The sequence below is a fragment of the Carcharhinus amblyrhynchos genome, chromosome 15 (assembly GCF_965287045.1).
Source record: "Carcharhinus amblyrhynchos chromosome 15, sCarAmb.v2.hapA, whole genome shotgun sequence".
In the NCBI taxonomy this organism is placed as follows: domain Eukaryota; kingdom Metazoa; phylum Chordata; class Chondrichthyes; order Carcharhiniformes; family Carcharhinidae; genus Carcharhinus; species Carcharhinus amblyrhynchos.
Genome location: NC_137338.1, coordinates 13883380 through 13904455, shown reverse-complemented (window position 1 = coordinate 13904455; position 21076 = coordinate 13883380). Strand labels below are relative to the sequence as shown.

General features: G+C 41.1%; 1 protein-coding gene across 9 annotated transcripts in view; it reads right to left on the bottom strand.

The window, feature by feature from the left end:
- stxbp5l (syntaxin binding protein 5L) overlaps positions 1 to 21076 on the bottom strand; it is a 454881-nt gene that overhangs the window by 416586 nt on the left and 17219 nt on the right. For all 9 annotated transcript variants that reach the window (XM_080203426.1, XM_080203432.1, XM_080203427.1 and 6 more), the window contains exon 2: positions 10828 to 10925. In XM_080203426.1, the coding sequence (XP_080059552.1) occupies positions 10828 to 10925 (98 nt within the window). The remainder of the gene's footprint in view (positions 1 to 10827; positions 10926 to 21076) is intronic.

The window sequence follows — 21076 nt, the reverse complement described above, 5'->3', positions numbered from 1 at the left end:
GTTGATAAGAGACCTGGGCCAAATGGGATACATCCTAGGATACTTTAGGAGGCAAGGGATGAGATTGTGACACCTTTAACTTTGATCTTTGGGTCCTTACTGTCCACAGGGATAGTGCCAGAGGACTGGAGAAATGCAGAAAGGCAAATGTTGCTCCTCTCTTCAAGAAAGTAAATAGGAATGACCCTGGTAATTATAGTTAGTCTTACTTCGGTGGTCGATAAGTTAATGGAAAAGGTCCTGAGGGATAGGATTTATAACCATTTGGAAAGATGCAGCTTAATCCGGGATAGTCAGCACAGATTCATGAGGGGTAAGTCCTGTCTCACAAATTTGATTGAATTCTCTGAGGAAGTAACTAAGCCTGCAGATGAAGGTAGAGCAGTTAATCTCGTATACATGGATTTTAGTAAGACGCTTGATAAGGTTCCCCATGGTAGGCTCATGAAGAAAGTAACGAGGTGTGGGATAGAAGGAAATTTGGCCGATTGAATAAGTAACTGGCTATCTCATAGAAGACAGAGGGTGGTGGTGGTGGAGGGAAAATTTTCAGACTGGAGGCCAATTACCAGCAGAGTACCACAGGGGTCAGTGCTGGGTCCTCTGTTTTTTGTGATTTTTATCAATGACTTGGAAGAGAGGGCTGAAGGGTAGGTTAGTAAATTTGCTGATGACACCAAGATTGGTGGAGTAGTGGATGAGGAGGAGGGCTCCTGAAGGCTGCAAGGAGACGTTGATAGGATGCAGAGCTGGGCCAAAAAGTGGCAGATGGAATTTAACCCTGATAAGTGTGAGGTGATTCATTTTGGTAGGACAAACTTGAGTGCAGATTACAGGGTCAATGGCAGGGTTCTGAGGAATGTGGAGGAACAGAGAGATCTTGGGGTTCTAATTCACAGATATCTGAAGATCGCCACTCAAGTGGATAGAGCCATGAAGAAGGCTTATAGTGTGTTAGTGTTTATTAACAGGGGGTTAGAGTTTAAGAGCCGTGGGGTTATGTGCAACTATACAGGACCTTGGTGAGAAAACATTTGGAATATTGTGTGCAGTTCTGGTCACCTCACTATAAGGAGGACGTGGAAGCATTGGAGAGCGCGCAGAGGAGATTTACCAGGATGCTGCCTGGTTTGGAGGGTAGGTCTTATGAAGAAAGGTTGAGGGAGCTGGGTCTTTTCTCTTTAGAGCAGAGGATGAGAGGCGACTTAATATAAGTTTATATGATGACGAGGGGGATAGATAGAGTGGACGTTCTGAGACTATTTCCTCAGGTGGATGTAGCTGTTACTAGGGGGCATAACTATAAAGGTTCATGGTGGGATATACAGGAGGGTTGTCCGACACAGGTTCTTTACTCAGAGTGGTTGGGGTGTGGAATGGACTGCCTGCTGCAATAGTGGAGTCAGACATTAAGAAACTTTCAAGCGGTTATTGGATAGGCACATGGAGCACACCAGAATGATAGGGAGTGGGATAGCTTGCTCTTGGGTTCGGACATAGCTCCACACATTGAGGGCTGAAGGGCCTGTACTGTGCTGTACTGTTCTACGTTCCAACTCTATCAGCATTCCACAGGGATTGCTCCCTCCATGACACCTGATCCATTCTTCCACCATGCCCAACTCCCCATCCTCTTCCCATGGCAACTTTCCTTGCAATCACAAAAGGTGCACACCTGCCCCTTGAAGTCCTTCCTCCTCAAAGTTAAGCAGTGCTTCATTTGCACTTACCACAATTTAGTCTATTGTATTCACTGCTCCCAACGTGATCTCCTTTACAGTGGGGAGACTAAATGTAAAAGGATGACTGCTTTGCAGAAACCTTTGCTCAACTGCAAGCAAGATCCTAAAAGAAATAGCTATAGAGATAGTGGCTGCATTGGTTTTAATTTTCCAAAAATCCTTGGATTCTGGAGAAGTACCGGAGAATTGGAAAACTGCCAGTGAGACAATACCCGATTTAAAAAGGGAGGGGATAGCTGATTAACCTAACACCTATTTGTTGGAAAGATTTTGCAATCAATTATTAAGGAAGTAATAACAGCACATTTGGAAACTCATACTCAAATCAAGCAGAGTCAGCGTACTTGTTTACCTCATTTATTTAAAAACTGGTACAAATTTATTTAAGTAAGGTTTCTTCATAGTAAGATTTTTATAAGAGCGTTAGAAAGCTCATCAGGAGCGGTATGGTTTATTCATTAAAATAAATAAAGATAACAAAATATTAAATAAAAATAAAATACCAAGAACATCTGTACAATTAAGAAATGTATATCTTTTTATTGTCAGCGATATTATTTTTGATAAACACAGTAAGTTATAATATACACAAGTGTAAAAAGTTTTGCTTTTCCCATTTGAAGTAAATGACAGTTCTATTAACTTATGAATGGTTAAGCATTTTCTGTAATACATTACAAAATATTCGGTCTATCTTAAATGTACTTGATCTTATTCATGGGGTCATGGGTAAGGCAAATGAACTATTTCAATTTTGTGGTCCACTGAGACGAAGGGCCACTCATGCGGCCCACTGACTAGCTTAGGTTGCCCATCACTGTTCTACATGATAGCATTGTAGGTTTGAAAGTGCTGCCGAAGGTGCCTTTGAGCTTCTGCAATGAATCTTGTAGATGATACACACTACTTCCACTGTTCATCGGTAGTGCAGGAAGTGAACGTTTGTGGAAAGGTTAGCAATAAAATGAGCTGCTTTTTCTTGGATAGGGCCAAGCTTCTTGAGTGCTGCTGGAGTTCACTTTTCCAGGAAGGTGAGCAGCATTTCATCACACTCCTGACTTGTGCCTTATAGATGGTGGACAGGCTGTGGAGAATCAGGAAGTGAGTTACTCGCCACAGGATTCCTAGCTTCTGACCTGTTCTAGAACACAGAACATTACAGCGCAGTACAGGCCCTTCGGCCCTTGATGTTGCGCCAACCAGTGGAACCAATCTAATGACCCTCTAACCTAAACTATTCCAATGTTATCCATATGCCTATCCACTGACCATTTGAATGCCCTTAAAGTTGGCAAGTCCACAACTGCTACAGGCAGGGCATTCCACGACCTTACTACCCTCTGAGTAAAGAACCTACCTCTGACATCCATCCTATAACTACCACCCCTTAATTTAAAGCTATGTCCCCTAGTGTTAGCCATCACCATCTGAGGTAAAAGGCTCTCGCTGTCCACCCTATCCAATCCTTTGATCATCTTGTATGCCTCAATCAGGTCACCTCGTAACCTTCTTCTCTCCAATGAAAATAACCTCAAGTCCCTCAGCCTTTCCTCATAAGACCTTCCCACCATACCAGGCAACATCCTGGTAAACCTCCTCCGCACCCTTTCCAATGCCTCCGCATCCTTCTTATAATGCGGCGACCAGCACTGTACGCAATACTCCAAGTGCGGCCGCACCAGAGTTTTGTACAGTTGTAATATGACCTCACGGCTCCGAAATTCAATCCCTCTACCAATAAAAGCTAACACACTAGGCCTTCTTAACAACCTTATCAACCTGGGTGCCAACTTTCAGGAAGCTATGCACATGTACACCGAGGCCTCTCTGCTCATCAACACTATTAAGAGTCCTTCCATTAGCCCTATAGTCTGTACTCCTGTTACTCTTACCAAAATGGTTGGGGCTATTCCTAAAAACTCTTCCTCTAGCGCATTAAACGTTCAACACCATTCACGACTAGATGTGAATGCAGGACTGCAGAGCTTAGATCTGATCCTTGGTTGAAGAACTGCTTAACTCTAATATGCTGCTTATGCTGATTGGCATGCAAGTAGCCCTGTGTCATAGCTTCATCAGACGGATAGCTCATTTTTGTGTATGTCTGATATTGCAGCAGGCATGCCCTGCTGCACTCTTCATTGTAATGAGTCTCATAACACCAGGTTAAAGTCCAACAGGTTTATTTGGTAGCAAATACCACTAGCTTTCCGAGCGCTGCTCCTTCGTCAGCTGAGTGGGGAGTTCTGATAACAAACAAGGCACATAAAGGAACACACAGTTTACAGAATACTAATTAGAATGCGAGTCTTTACAGCTAATCATTGAACCAGGGCTGTTCTCCTGGCTTAATGGTAATGGTGAAGTGGGGAATATGCTGAGCCATGAGGTTGCAAATTGTCAGAGTACTATTTTGCTGCTGCTAATGGCTTACAATGCTTCATGGAAACCCAGTGTTGAGCTGCTAATTGTGTTTGAAATCTGTCCCTACTGGCATGGTGGAAGTTCCATACACGATGGAGGGTATCCTCAATGGGAAGACAGGACTTTTGTCTCCACAAGGACTGTGCTGTGTTTACTCCTGCTGATATTGTCATGGACAGTTGCATCTGCAGCAGGCAGGTTGGTGAGGATGAGGTCATGTATGTTTTTCTCTCTTGTTGGTTTCCCTCAACAGCTGTTGCAAATCCAGTCTGGCAGCTATTTTTTTTAGGACCTGATTAGGCAGTCTGTGATGATAGCTTCAAACCACTCAATGATGGACAAAAAGAATACATGATCCAAATATGGAAAAAATAGAGCTGAATTTCAGCAATTAATTCCAATGCGAGTGACTGTCCTTGACAGTAAAGTAGCATTTGGATCACATATGGCTTTAGAAAAATTTGAAGTCAAGGGTATCAAGAGGAAATCTCTCCACTGGTTGGAATCATACACAGCAGTATGTTTGTGATTGTTGGAAACTAATCATTTTCAGCCACAGGGCATCATTTCAGGAGTTCTTCAGGATAATGTCTGAGGCACAATCATTGTCAGATTTAGGCTGATCAATGGCAAGTAACATTCATGCCACACAAGTGTCAAGCAATGACCATTTCTAATAAAAGAGAATCCAAACATCTTCCCTTGATGGTTAACAACAATCCCCCATCATCAATATCCTAGGCATTATCAATGACCAGAAGCTAAACTAGGCCAGTCATTGAAATAATAAGACTATAAGAACAGGACAAAGGCTGGAAATCCTGCAAACAACTTGCCTTTTTACCTCCCAACCTTAAAGGGTTGGATGAGGAGTTGTGAAATACTCTCCACTTGCCTTAATGAATATAGTTCCCATAAACACACAAAAAGTACATCATCCAGGACAAAGCTGCCCACTTGGTCAACGTCCCATCTGCCACCTTATAACATTTACTCCACCACCATCATCATCATCACACGAGCATTGGGCATCATCTACAAGATGCACTATAGCAACGTATCAAGGCTCTTTTGATAGCATCTTCCGAACTCACAACATCTATGTTCAACTTTAGGCCGCATTTGGAGTTTTGTGTGCAGTTCTAGACACCACTCCACCGCAAGGACGTGGAAGTCTTGGAGAAAGTGCAAAGAAGGTTCACCAAGATGTTGCCTGGTTTGGAGAGTCTTGACTGTGAGGAGAGATTGAATAAACTAGGATTGTTTCCATTGAAATGATGAGGGGCTGAGGGGAGACCTGATAGAGGCGTACAAAATTATGAAAGGCATAGACAAGGTGGATAGTTGGAGGCTTTTTCCTGGGGTGGAAGTGTCAATTACAAGGGGGCACAGGTTCAAGCTGAGAGGGAGAAAGTTTAAGGGAGATGTGTGGGGGAAGTTTTTCCATGCAAAGCATGGTGGGTGCTTGGAACTTGGTGCTAGGGGAAATGGTGGAAGCAGGAACTTTGGCAACATTTAAGCAGCATCTGGATTGGTACATAAATAGGGATATAGACCATGTAAGGGTAGTTTCTTTTTAGTTTAGTTAGGGCATCATGATCAGTACAGGCTTGGAGGGTCGAAGGGTCTGTTCCTATGCTGTACTTTTTATTGCCCTATCTGTAAGCATATCCTTCTTTAAACTTGAAGACCAAAACTGCAGAGAGTACTCCAAGCATGATCTCACCAAAACCATGCACAAAGAAGACAGCCTTAGTCTCGTACCGCAATCTCCTTGCAATAAAGGCCAATCTGCCATTTGCTTTCCTAATTGCTTGGTGTACCTGCATGCTAATATTGTGTGTTCACTCTAAACACAACATTTGCAAGTTTCACAACTTTTCAAGAAATATTCTGCTCTTCTCACCTGATTATCTCAAGTTACTCACTCTTGGTTGCCCTTCATTTATGTCTTTCTTTGTCTTTATTTTTCCAATGTCTACTCACTGCCCATGATAATTTCACCTGTCTCTGCCTCTAAGAACAGAACATTAGCTATTTTTATATACTTGCAAAAATCCTCCCTCTATCTCAGTCTGGGCCTACATGAGTACAGGTGGAACAGCCTTTGGCAATGTTATCATGGGCTCCAATACCAGAAGCTCTTGCCTTCAAGTACCTCAGAAGCAGAGCAAGAAATGGAGCAGCCTGTCACTGTCTCTTCTGAAGCAACAGGGATTGCACAATGTAGAATGTGAGGTAAAGACAAAGAAAAACTGTAGCTCACTGAGGTTATGCACGTAAGTGTATCTGAAATGTATTACTAACTGTTCATTTTATGTGGGCATTTCTGGCAAGGCCTTCATTTATTGCCCACTCACAAGGTGATGGTGGGTATCTCCTGCAGGTACATTCACTGTGATGTTAAAAAAGGATTTTGATCCAGGACAGTGATATAGACTGGGTAATTTTCAGGTGGTAGTGTTCTCAGAATCTGCTGCCCTTCTTCTAGATGGTCTCAGGTTTGAAAAAGGCTGTTAAGAAGCTCGAGTTGTTGCAATGTATCTTACGTATGGTAATACAGCTGCCATTACTGTGCAGCTGCGGTGGAAAGAGTGAATGCTTAAGGGTGGTAAACATGTGCCAATTAAGTGGGCTGCTTTGTCTTGGATAGTGCCAGATTTCTGAGTTTTGTAGTAGTTATATACATCCAAGCAAATGGAGAGTGTTCTATCACACTCCTGACTGGTGTCTGTAGATGGTGGACAGGTTTTGGAGAGTCAGGGGGGTGAGTTATTCACCACAGAATTCGCACTTTCGGATTTGCTTTTATAGCCACAGTATTTATTTAGTTGCTCTACTTCAATTTCTAGTCAATGGTAACTCCAGGACGTTGACAGTGGAAAATTTAACAATGGTAATGTCTACAAATGCCGATCGAAGCTGTGAAATCATCACGAAAGTGTCCTCTCTGACCCTTGATGGAGGAATGTTGCTGATGAGGCAAGGTGGCTGGGTCTATGAAATTGTACAGCCATGTTCTGGAACTGAGAAGATTGGCCTCCAACAATGACAACAATCTTTGTGTTCAGTAAGACTTTTAGGTCTAAGACATGGTCTGGCCAAAAAAATGCCATGTGTCAAAAAAGTCTGAAAAACCAGACTGTTGCACTCCGGTTTGTTGGGCATGTTTGACACTGTCAATTCTTTTGGCAGTTGGGTGTTTCATGCCAGTAAAGAGGGACAGAACCTAGGCTTGCTAGGGTGCCAGTTGAGGACTGTTCAGGGCGCCATTGTGCAGGCACCCCAAATCCCCATGGACACCCCCCCCCCCCCCCAAGCCCCCAGCAGTGTCACCACCCCTCTCACCCCCCCCAACATTGATACATGGGTCGCTGGCATAGAGACTCTCCTGGGTCCTCTGTCGCAACCCCATGCATGGACCATCTTTTACACAGCACCCCCTTTGCCGATCACCACCCCCCACCCCCACTCTCCCTCCTTTTGCCAATCGGCCCTCCCCTACCTGAGCCAACACCATTGCCAATCACCCTCCTTGCCTAACACACACCTCCCCGCCACCCCTCTTCCCAGTCACCGTTCCAACCCACGTCATGGCACTACCCCCAATTAAATCCAACCCTTTTGGCATTGCCCCAGTACAATTATAGTGCCCAGTGGGAGCTGAGGATACCAGGTGGTCACTGTCAAGCTATGCCCTCAACCACCTGAGGACTTCAATGGCCTCTGTTTCCCCTGATGTGGCCATCGTGTCTAATCCCCGATGGATAGGACCATGAGTGGTCCTGGCGATGAGGCCTCTCACTGACAAGGGTAGAAGCATCCGGGAGGCTGGAAATGGCCGTGTCAGCCCTGCCAGTAGGGTTTAAAAAAAAGTCATTAATATTTAAAATCAGTCAACAAAACAGAGCCGGGAAGATGGCCTTAGCACGAGACCAGTTTGCGCCCAACACGAAAGCCTTGCATGCTATCTTCACAGCCCTCTAACCCAATCGACCAGAACAGAGGGCTAGAAAGATTGCGCCCATGATGTGACAAAATTCAGCAGAGGGCTCAAAGAGCTCCATTTAGCTACTTACAAATGTTATTGCCTGGCTTGGTGATTACTGCGTACGCTAATAATAATAATCACAGAAGATAATCAGTAATAACGGTATGATGTAGATGGAACTGCAGTTGGTCAAAGAACAGGGAACCAGAGTGGTTGGGTTTGTGGGAGATATCACTGCCTAACGCAGCCTGAAGACTAATCAAAGCTATCATGGCACGGTGCATCACGATGTTCCCTTTGTGAACTCCTCCAACTGTACAAATAAATCTCTCACAACAAGAATTATCACCAAACTTATTTAACATATGAAACTAAGATCAAGAGGCAGATACAGCCCCTCAAGCTTGCTCCGCCATTTATTAAGATCATAGCTTGTCTGATAGTAATCTCAAATCTTTCTACCCCCGATAACCTATCACCAACCTGCTTATCAAGAATATTAAATTTTATTAATTAGTGTCACAAGTGGGCATACATTAATACTGCAATGAAGTTACTGCGAAAATCCTCTAGTCGCCACACACTGGCACCTGCTCGGGTACACATAGGGAGAATTTAGTATGGCCAATGCCCTTAAGCAGCATGTCTTTCAGACTGTGGGAGGAAACCAGAGCACCTGGAGGAAACCTGTGCAGACACGGGAGAACATGCAGACTCCACACAATCACCCAAGGCCAGGAAATGAACCCAGGTAGCTGGTGCTGTAAGGCCGTAGTACTAACCATTGTACCACCTCTGCCTTAAAATGTTCAAAATATTCAAAAATTCTGCTTCCATCATAGAGTTCCAAAGACTTTCAGTCATCATCTATGATTTGACAATTTTCCATCCAACTCTGGTCCTTCCCCACCCATTATGGGTGAGTTAACCTAAAGTCCATTACACCTACCATTCATTTTGCACAGATGCTGCCTAACTAGTTGCATATTTCCAAAATTTTCTGTTATTGTATGAATAAAATACCTTTTCAATTATTTATATTGCACCACACACTAAATACGAAAGTAATTCCATTTGCAAGTAGGAATTTCTGAATATGGTGCTACCTATGAGTTATTTATTCCACTTCATTCAAGGGATAAATTCTAGAATGAGCAGTTTTAATAGGGTGGCCTGTTGCACAGAACTCTTGAATTAATGAATTATCTGTTATTTGCAATTAACTTGTGACCATTGAAGTGCTTTGTCTTGGTTACCTCTACATCAAATTTCAAACCATTATTTGTCATAAACCTTGTCATTGATCAATATTTCTGATGGGTAAGGAAAATGCTTTGCCTGATCTTTCATTAACTTTTTTTATATTTTCTATAGAAAGGAACAGGATTCAAAGTCAAGTCTTCTCAAAACATTCTGACACATCCATTAGGGTTAAAATAAAATCTGCATTGGTCAAAGCCCGAATACAAACTGCAGATCAAGGTGCAAGCCTGATAATGATAAAAAGGGGAGAAAACATAGAAATCCTCCAATAAATCTTACAAAATGCAGCACTTTCATTTTAAAAAGTTAATCATACAATTCTACAACTAAGCAGTTTTTCTTCTTCAATGATATTTAATTTTGTCCTCGCGTACAAAGGCTAAATCTATTTATTAAGCCTGTTTTCTTGTTTCACCACAAGAAACAGGTTAAGTATTTTCATTCTGCAGTGTTGTTCTTTCCTTTCCATATCAAGACCAGGGAGCAGCTGGCCATCAGATTAGTTGACAGGTCTCAGAGACTGAACATCCTCCCATGTGGGGTGAAGTCTTGCCCTGAGCCAATTAACAGTCTAATGGTCATTGGCTCAGGATGGCCGAACCAAGCAAAGGCTTAGAAGTGTAACATTGTTTGACATGAAAGTTTTAATAAAAATCAAGCATATTAAAAGCACGTGAAATGAGAGAACCTACCCTATACATATCCATTGAACAAAACAAAAGCTTGATATAATTACAGCTTTTACTTTTAAAAATCTTCAAATATTTACTCAATTTTAACATAATTTTAATCGGATGCAAATATGTGAGAAACATCTGCATCAAAGAATCTGTGGACCTTATTCTGAAAGCTGCAAGGGTTTTCAATCCTAAAACAGTTGGGGAAGCGTGTAACAAACTGCAGACAAAGCAACACCACAATGATATGGAAATTGAAAACAATACATAGACAATAATTTCAACTATCAAACCATCAGCTGATAAAATTTGTAAAAACATTACAGGCAGATTTGCTAGGAGAGGACTGAGCTGTTTCTTTTTGTACTCTATCATGTGTGCAAGTTGAATATAAACCACAATATCAGCAAGGGAAATGGAATAAAAGGAAACAAATGCCCTCCTCCCATCTGCAGCTGATCCAAATTGAATTGTGTCATGGCTTTCCAACATAACACAGCAGTATAATACTATCAGTCCAGACTCATTTGAATAATATTTAAATACTGAACAAGCTACAGGTAAACACACTTACCATGATGCAAGATGAGACTGCATCTTATCCACGACTGCACTGCAAACATCCCAGAATCAATGCAGAAGAAAGTAATAAACAGTATCTAGGAAGGTGCAAATATCCACTGCTACAAACCTTCTTGCAAACAGTTCAATTTTTTTTAAAAAAGGATACATTCGTAATGCTCCTGTGCGGCAGCCAATAGCTAAGATTTTTTGCACTGGATCAAAAGCTAAGGCAGTCGGTTGACAGGGGAAGCCATGACGCACTGTCTGTAAAATAAGGGATTGAAACAATAGAAATATTAAAAACTGAGCTTCTGAACATCTATGACAAAATAATACATATTACTAAATATACAAAAGTCCATTCTTGTGGCATGAAACATAATTGCGAGATTTGCAGGCTTATTTAAATCTGTCAAATTTCAAAGAGTAAACAAAATTTGCTTAGTACTTAACAGCACAAAAACAAGCCATTTACATGACCAGTCCATGTTTATGCTTAGGTGCCGAATGAGCCTCTGCATTCTGCCTTTAACCTTAATAGTAGTGAATTCCACATTCTTACCATTCTTTGGAAAATATGTTTCTCATGAATTTCGTTGGATTTATGAATGAATTTTACATTTATGGCTCCTAGTTATAGCTTTTCCCAGTAAGTGGAAACATGTTCACTAAAGCTATCCTATCAAATCCTTTTGCAATATTAAGGACCTCTATTAGATCACCACAAATAGATGTGGCCTCTCAGTTATGGTATTATCCCAGGAAAAACTTGTTTTTGTAAGCCATGGTTGGACTGCTTTTCTATCTTTTGTTTATGTAACTGTTACAATGCACAAATTCATTCTTTAAGTACTAGCCATTGTCTATCCACCATCATGTCTTTAAATTAAGTACTCCAATCAATTTTAGCCAACTCATGCCTCGTACGTTCAGAGGTTCCTTTATTTAGATTTAGTACCCTATCATTTTCAATTCTAATTAAGAATTCTATCATGTTATGGTCATTATTCACAGCAACTTTGTTGCAGCATTAATTTAAACCTACTTGTGACACTAATAAGTGAACTTTAAATCTTGTTCCCTAAAAGAACCCCACACAAGATTAATTAATTAGCCTCTTCTGATTGCATAATACCAAATCTAGGATAGCACATTGTCCAGTTGGTTCCTCAATATGCTGGTCTGGAAAACCATCTTGTACAAACTCGAGGAATACATCTATCACAATATTGTTGCTAATTTGATTTCCCCAATCTACAGGTGGATTAAAGTCACCCTTAAAGGTTCCTTCAACAGCAACTTTCAAATTTGTGACCTTTACCACCTGGAAGAAAAAGGAAAACAGACACATGAGAATAGTTCTTCTCCAAGCCACACATCATTCTGACTTGTCATTCCTTCAATATCACTGGTATTTGGAATCTGGAATCTTCTTCCTAATAGATGGGCTGTAGCAGTTGAAGAAGGCTGCTCACCACCACCAACTCAAGGGCATTTAGGGATGAACAATAAATGGTGGCCTTCCTCCTGATGCTCACATCCCATGAAAGAATTAGAATTTTTTTTTAAATCAAAGAGCAGGGGAGTCATCCCCAGCGTCCAGGTCAGTATTCATTCCTCAATTAATATCACAAAAATCAGATCTGATCAATATCACATTGCTGTTTTATGGGAGTTTGTTGTACACAAACTGACTGCTACGTTTCCTATGTCACAATAGGGGCTATACTTCAAAAGTATTTTGTTGGTTGCAAAGTGTTTTCAGACATCGTGGTTATATAAACATAAGTATAATTTGACATTGCATGTTTAGATTTCTGCCTTGAAATTATTTCTAGGTGTCTTATTTGCCCCCAGTGTAATAAGTGAGCAAGCTAAGAGTTATTTTGAACAGATTTCAGCAGAATTGAATGTTTACTTAATAAAGTGGACAATACAGTGTAAAGTATCCCTTTATGTTTGTTTTTTCAGTTGCATCAAAAGTAAAAAGGGGAATTATGTTCTGTGGTCTACAGAATAAGTTGCACACAAAGAAAGCATTTAGCCAGAGCTTTTAGCCTTTTAAGAACAAAGAAAATTACAGCACAGAACAGGCCCTTCAGCCCTCCAAGCCTACACTGACCATGCTGCCCAACGAAACTAAAACCCCCTACCCTTCCAGGGACCATATCCCTCTATTCCCATCCTATTCACGTATTTGTCAAGACACCTTTTAAAAGCCACCACCATATCTGCTTCCACCATCTCCCCTGACAGTGAATTCCAGGTACCCACCACCCTCTGTAAAAAATCTGCCTCGTACATCTTCTTTAAACCTTGCCCCTCACACCTTAAACCTATGCCCCTGAGTAATTGACTCTTCCATCCTGGGAAAAAGCTTCTGACTATGCATTCTGTCCATGCCTCTCAATCTTGTAGACTTCTATTGGATTGCCCCTCAACCTCCGTCGTTCCAGTGAGAACAAACCAAGTTTCTCCAATCTCTCCTCATAGCTAATGCCTTCCATACCAGACAACACTCTGGTAAATCTTTTCTGTACCCTCTCCAAAGCCTCCACATCTTTCTCGTAGTATAGTGACCAGAATTGAACACTATATTCCAAGTGCAGCCTAACTAAGGTTCTATAAAGCTGCAACAAGACTTGCCAATTTTTAAACTCAATGCCCCAGCTGATGGAGGCAAGCATGCCGTATACCTTCCTGACTACCTTCTCCACCTGTGTTGCTACTTTGTGACCTGTGTACGTGTACACCCAGATCCCTCTGCCTATCAATACTCTTAAAGGTTCTGCCATTAACTGCATATTTCCTATCTGTATTAGATCTTCCAAAATGCATTACCTCATATTTGTCCAGAATAAACTCCATCTGCCGCTCTCCACCCAAGTCTCCAACCAACCTATATCCTGCTATATCCTCTGATGATCCTCATCACTATCCACAAATCCAGCAACTTTGTATTGTCTGCAAACTAACCAATCAAACCAGTTACATTTTCCCCCAAATCATTTATATCACAAATAGCAAAGCTGCCAGCACTGATCCCTGAGGAATGCCACTTGTCACAGCTCTCCATTCAGAAATGCACCCTTCCACTGCTAACCTGTCTTCTTTGACGAAGCCAATTTTGTATCCACCTTGCCAGCCCATCTCTGATCCCATGTGACTTCACCTTCTGCACCAGTCTGCCATGAGGGGCCTTGTCAAAGGCCTTACTGAAGTCCATGTAGACAACATCCACTGCCCTACCTTCAATCATCTTCATCAGTTCCTCGAAAAATTCAATCAAGTTAGTGAGACACAACCTCCCCTTCACAAAACCATGTTGCCTCTCACTAATACATCCACTTATTTCCAAGTGGTTACAGTAAATATTTTAATGTGTGAAATCGTGCATCATTCTTTCAACTATGGAAGTTTAAATGTCTTTGTATAAGTTATGGCCTGTATGGAGAGCAGTTTGCAGTAATATTGTTAAAAACAGCTCATTTATTTCAAATCAGACAAATCAGGTCAATTTCTATGCTAAGGTATTAATGAAATAAGGTTCTAAAATATAAATTGGAAAACTTCATGAGACTGTAAACTGTATAAAGGAAGGACTGGCAACATTCTGCAGATTCTTTTGTGTGTGAAAGATAAAGGGCAATCAGTTTGAAGTTACAGCAAGAAAAATGTTCAACTTACTATGACTTCATCAAAATTCAGATCGGAGACAGCACCAAAACTTGAATTTGTTTATATAGAAATACATATACTAACTGAGCAAAGGTGAAATACTATTAGACAGTTTTACACTTAATTTCAGAAAGTCTAGGTTTCCTCTCCTGTGAAACAAAGTATCAGCTATATTCAAGATTGGTCGCTGGTATCCTTCCACCTGCAATAGATGATGTAAATGTAACCTCATAACTTTTGCGATATGAGATGAGAACATCTGCTGCACTTCTTTTGATGGCTGAAAAAGCACATGCTGGAAATGCAAATCTGCCACAAGTCGAACAAGGAAATTGTTCCTTGCCAGTGTTGCAGGATGATTTTTGCTGATGTCTTGTTTGCAGGCCTAGTATCTGCTTTGCTACTTCTGAAACCATATGTTGTGGTAGCGAATTCTTACCCACTGCTGCTGTTGCCATTTGCATCAATCATCTCCTAGAGTTTCCCACTTGTCATGGTTGATATTGAGGGTTTTCATGTTTCTTCTGACAGTGTTCTTGAATTGGAGCTCTGGGTACGCTGCTTGTGTCTTGGCATAGGCCATCTCACCAATAGGGTATTCTTGGGGATGTGACCATCTTCCATCCTGTTCATACGAACAAGCCAAAGCTTTCTTTGCTTGAAAAGTGCTGGTTTACTTGATATGTTTGCACCAGAAAGAATTGCTACATTGGCGATTTGCCTTTATGTTCGAGTCATACTGTACACATAATTTAAATAGATCATTCCTCAAGAATTGAACGAATAAAGTTGAACAGTTTTTGTTTCCAGAACTATTTACATATTGCTTAAAAAATCTAAAAATAATTTTGTTTTAATACATCATGGAGTCTCACATTGACGTGGCCTTCAAACAACTGAAAGAATCTAAACAGCTACACCTCAGACTTGCAGTATTGTCATTTTCTGATCAACAAATTAATTCTAGAACCAGTTTTCCTCTACAAAATGCACTCAAGGAAATTGCAATATGTGATGCAATAGTATTAAATCATTGAACGACATAAGAGATTAGCGTGCAAAATTAAAGCACATGGGACTGCGGGTAGCACATTGAAACATATAGAAAACTGATTGGCAGAAAGGAAACAGAGTAGGAATAAACACGTCTTTTTCCAAATGGTAGGCAGTGGCTAGCGGGAATGGCAGGCATCTGTACTAGGACCCCAACTATTCACATGTACATTAATGATTTAAATGAAGGAACTGAATGTAATATCTCCAAATTTAAAGATGAAACAAGCTGGGTGGGAGGGTGAGCTGTGAAAAGGGTACAGAGATGCTTCAGTGTGATTGGAACAAACAATGTGTGGCCAAATATATGGCAGGTAAAGTACAATGTGGATAAATGTGAGATTATCTACTTTGGTAGCAAAAACTGGAAGGTAGATTATCTGAACGGTTATAGATTAAGAAAGTGGAATGTGCAATGAAACTGGCTATCCTCATACACCAATTGCTGAAGGTAATCATGCAGATGCATCAAACGTAAAGAAACCAAATAATATATTGGCCTTCACTGTGAGAAGATTTAAGTACAGGAACAAGGATGTCTTGCTGCAATTGTACAGGACCTTAGTGAGGCCACACCTGGAATACCGTATGCAGTTTCGGTTTCCTTATCTGAGAAAGGATGTTCTTGCTATAGAAGGAGTGTAGCAAAGTTTTACCAGATTGATTCTTGGGATAGCAGGGCCAACCTACAAAGGGGAGATTGAGTCAGTTAGAGTCATATTCGCTGGAGCTCAGAAGAATGAGGGGGGATCTCATAGAAATATAAATTTCTAACAGGACTAGACAGGGTAGAAGAAGGAAGAATTTTCTCATGGCGGGGGTAGGGGCGGGGGTGGGGGGGTCCAGAACTTTCGGACTGAGATGAGGAGAAATTTCTTCGCACAGAAAGTGGTAAGCCTGTGCAATTCACTACAATAGAAAACAGTTGAAGCCAAAACATGCATGTTCACAAGAATGAATTAGATACAGCTGTGTTGGGGCAAAGCGGAACAAATGATACGGGGGAAGGTGGAACAGGTTGAGTTTGATTATCAACTATGATCATAATGAATTGGGCTTAAAGGGCTGAATTTTTCTGCTCCTATTTTCTATGTATCTATGTTTATATGACACCAACATTTTGAATTTAGAACGCCTTAGCTATTATGTTTTCACGTGCAGGTTTCAACTGAGAATTATGAAGCACTACTTCACCAAGTCACAGTTTGTCAACTATGGCTGTCATTGCTTAATTCAAGGACGTGTTTAGCCTCAAGGAACTAAACGAAATCAAGTCTCCACTACTGTCATCCAGGCACTCATTCACCACAAGGTGCTGATAATTTATTGGTGGCCTGCTTACCTATCTGTCACCCAGAACTCAGCAGTCACATGTAGCGCTGTCCACTATCATTATGGCAGCAGGTTACCTGACTTGAATCATTCTACTGATCAGCACCAATCAATGTAATGAACCCCATTATGATGTTCTGGTCTCCTTATTTAAGGAAGGATGTAAATGCATTGGAGGCAATTCAGAGGTTATTAGATTGATACCTGGAATAAGCAGGTCTTCGATGGGGATAGGTTGGGAAGGTTGGTCTCGTTTCCACTGGACTTTAAAAGAGTGAGAGGTGACTTGATTAAAGTATAAAGATCCTGAATGGTATCGACAAGGAGGACATTGAAAGGATGTTTCCTATCGTGGGAGAGTCCAGAATTAGGAAGTACTGTTTCAAAATTAGGGGTCACCCTTAAAGGACAGAAATGAGGAGAATTATTTTCTCTTAATGGGTTATACAACTTTAGAACTGAGCCTCAGAGGGCAGTGAAAGTGGGATCACTGAATATCTTTAGGGTAGAGGTTGATTGATTCCCTTTGCCCAACAAGAATCCAAGGGCATCAGGGATAGATGGGGAATGTGGAACTCAACACAAAACAGATTGGCTGTGATCTTATTGAATTACAGAGCAGGTTTGAGGGGTCAAATGGCTTACTTCTGCTCCTATTTTGTATGTACATTCTGTATTTTCATGGGTTGGCTGTTCATTCAGTTACCAGATACTTAATTAATGTCATGATGACAACGTCAGAATGATAGTATTGGTTTGGTTGAGTGACTAGAAAAGACTCAAAAGGAAATCAATCCGCACATGTTTGAGGTAATGCATTTGGGGAGGGGAAACAAAATAAGGGAATGTGCAATAAATGGGAGACTGTTGAGAGGGGCTGAGGAAATGAGAGACTTTGGAATGCATGTCCACAGATAGATAAGGTGGTAAAGAAGGCTTATGGAATGTTTTCCTTTGTTGGACGAGATATTGAATATAAAAGCAAGGGTGTAGCGCTGGAACTGCATTAAACCATGCTTTGGCCGCTAGAATTTAGCGTACTGTTCTGGTAATCACACTATAGGAAGGACATAATTGCTCTGGAGTGAGTACAGAGAATGTACAAGCCATGAGGATCAACAAGAAAAATGCATGAGATAGGGTTAAATAATCATCTCCTAGTTTAGAGACCCCTAAGATGAGGAAGTATAAAATGCTAGCATTTCACATTCATTTGGGGATTTTAAAAAAGTCTTAAACTAATGACCCAACTGAATAAAAAGAAACATAACATGAAGACAGAAGCTGACTAAAGTAATCTGGAAAAATAGATACTGTATTTTCTTTTAATCTAAGTGGCAGGTATTTAGCCTGCTTCTATTTCTTGTGCACATTGCTGATTGTTTTCTATAGGCCACCAACTAGTGGGAACTTTGCAAGAAAATTATAGAGAAGTGCAAGAAGAATATTGAAATATTTGGAGACTTTAATTATCCTAATATAGACAGTGATAGTAATATTGTAAAGGGAAGAAAAGGACAAGGAGGACAAGAATTCTGAGCATGTTCAGGAAAATTATCTCTATTAGTATCTTTCCGGTCCAATGAAGGAGGAGGCAATGTTGTATTTAGTTTTAAAAAATTAGGTGGGTCAAGTTGATCAGGCATCATTAGAGGACATTTTGGGGACTGTGTTCATCCGGTTAGCTATGGAAAAGGATATGGAGCAATCCAAGGCAAGAACAGAGGTGACATTAAAAAGGTACTGTGAAACAGATTTACAAAACCAATAAAACAAAAATGTAAAGAATCAAGAGTCTTCAAAAGTGTTTTTTCTTTACATCAAAAATTTGAACAAGCTTTTTATATAAGCACTTCTCCGATAAAGTGGAGTTGCAATGTCTGATTTCAAGAACATTTGGCTGCTACTCAAATAATCTATCAACGATCTATCAACTCTATAATGATTTGGAGGAAAATGTAGCTGGTTTGATTAGTAAGTTTGCAGATGACACAAAAGTTGGTGGATTTGCAGAGTGATAAGGACTGTCAAAGGATACAACAGGATATAGATTGGTTGGAGACTTGGGTGAGAGATGGCAGATGACATTTAATCCATATGAGGTAATGCATTTTGGAATATGAGGTAATGCATTTTGGAAAGTCTAATACAGATAGGAAATATACAGTAAATGGCAGAACCCTTAAGAGTATTGATAGGCAGAGGGATCTGGGTGTACAGGTACACAGGTCATTGAAAGTGGTAACGCTGGTGGAGAAGGTAATCAAGAAGACATACAAAATGCTTGCCTTCATTGGCTGGGACATGAGATTAAAAATTGGCAAGTCATGTTGCAGCTTTATAGAACCTTAGTTAGGCGGCACTGAAAACATAGTGTTCAATTCTGGTCGCCACACTACCAGAAGGATGTGGAGGCTTTGGAGAGGGCACAGAAAAGATTTACCAGGATGTTGCCTGGTGTGGAGGGCATTAGCTACGAGGAGAGGTTGAAGAAACTTGGTTTGTCCTCACTGGAACGATGGAGGTTGCTGGGAGTCTACAAGACTATGAGGGGCACGGACAGAGTGGATTGTCAAAAACTTTTTCCCAGGGTGTAAGAGTCAATTGCTAGGGGGCATGAGTTTAAGGTGCAAGGGGCAAGGTTTAACGGAGATGTATGAAGCAAGTTTTTTTTTAAACAGAGGGTGGTGGGTGCCTGGAACTCGCTGCTGGGGAGGTAGTGGAAGCGGATACAATAGTGACTTTTAACGGGCGTCTGGACAAATACATGAATAGGCCCGGGAAGAGGGGTGTAGGCCCGGGAAGAGGGGTGTAGGCCCGGGAAGAGGGGTGTAGGCCCGGGAAGAGGGGTGTAGGCCCGGGAAGAGGGGTGTAGGCCCGGGAAGAGGGGTGTAGGCCCGGGAAGAGGGGTGTAGGCCCGGGAAGAGGGGTGTAGGCCCGGGAAGAGTAGGAGGTTTTAGTTCAGTCAGGCAGCATGCTCGGTAGAGGCTTGGAGGGCCGAAGGACCAGTTCCTGTGCTGTAATTTTCTTTGTTCTAATTTCTCATTCCTTTGGAGTAAAAGCCAAAATCTTTGGAAACTACTTCCCTATAATTAAACATAGTAGCCCTTTTGATTTCATATGCTGATCTCGAAATAAACTCCCCCCATTAGGAGCCTCCCATCCAATTTTCTGTCAACATTTTCCGCTGCCTTGATAAAGCAGCCAACATAATCAAGCACCCCATGCACGCCAGATATACCCTCTTCTACCATCGTGCACCGGGAAAAAAAATACAAAAGTCTGAAAATACATACTGACTGATTCAAGAACAGCTTCTTCCGTGCTGCCATCAGACTTTTGAATGGACCCACCATACATTAAGCTGATCTTTCTCTATGCCTTATTTATAACTGCAACATTATATTCTGCATCCTCTGCTTTCCTTCTCCTCTATGTACTCTATGAATGGTATATTTTGTCTATATAGCATGCAAGAAACGATGCTTTTCACTGTATCCCAATACATGACAATATTAAATCATGTCATAATAGGGCAGCCATGACAGATAACAACTCTCGCCTTTCAGTGGTAAACCAGCATATTTTAAATTGTTGTGATAGCAGTCAAACAAATTGGCATAATGGGATTTATTGACAGGTCAGATTATTGAAAAAAAGCAGAATGTCCTCTTTTGAGTATGATCATACATTCTATTGTCTATATTTACTGCATCAATAAGATCTTATGCCAACAGATGGAAATTTAATGGAAACTGTAACTGCAATGTTAATTTTTAAAATTTCAACATTTGTAATTTCACATGAAAAGATATCATTTGAATCAATATGGCTAATACTTAAAAAGGTAGTTATGTATTTTGCCTGTTATCTCATGACTTCACAATTCCAACACATTCCTGGCTGGTCTCACCTCCTCCTCTTTCATGTAAGATGCCCTAAGATGATATTGTCAACCACGGAGTTCCATTATATCGGTCCATGATTATGCTTGGTAGGTCTCTGCTACCTCCTCAAACTTGAGGTAATTCAAAACTCTGTTATCGGAGTCTTAACTCAGTATGTCCTGATCCACCATCATCTCTGCACTCGCTGATCTATATTGGTCCCTGGTCAAGAAACATCTTGACATAAAAATACTCATCTTTATTTTCAAATCGCTCAGTGGCCTCGCCTCATCTCAGCCATCTCCACACACTCCCATCCTCCCCCAAAAAAAATACAAACCTCTCAGATATTTGTGCTCCTCTAATACTAGCCTTTTTTAGATTCCAAATCATAATTGTTCCGACACTGTTTAAGTTGCCTAGGCCGCAACCTCTGGAATTCCCTCCCTACATCCTTTCCATCTC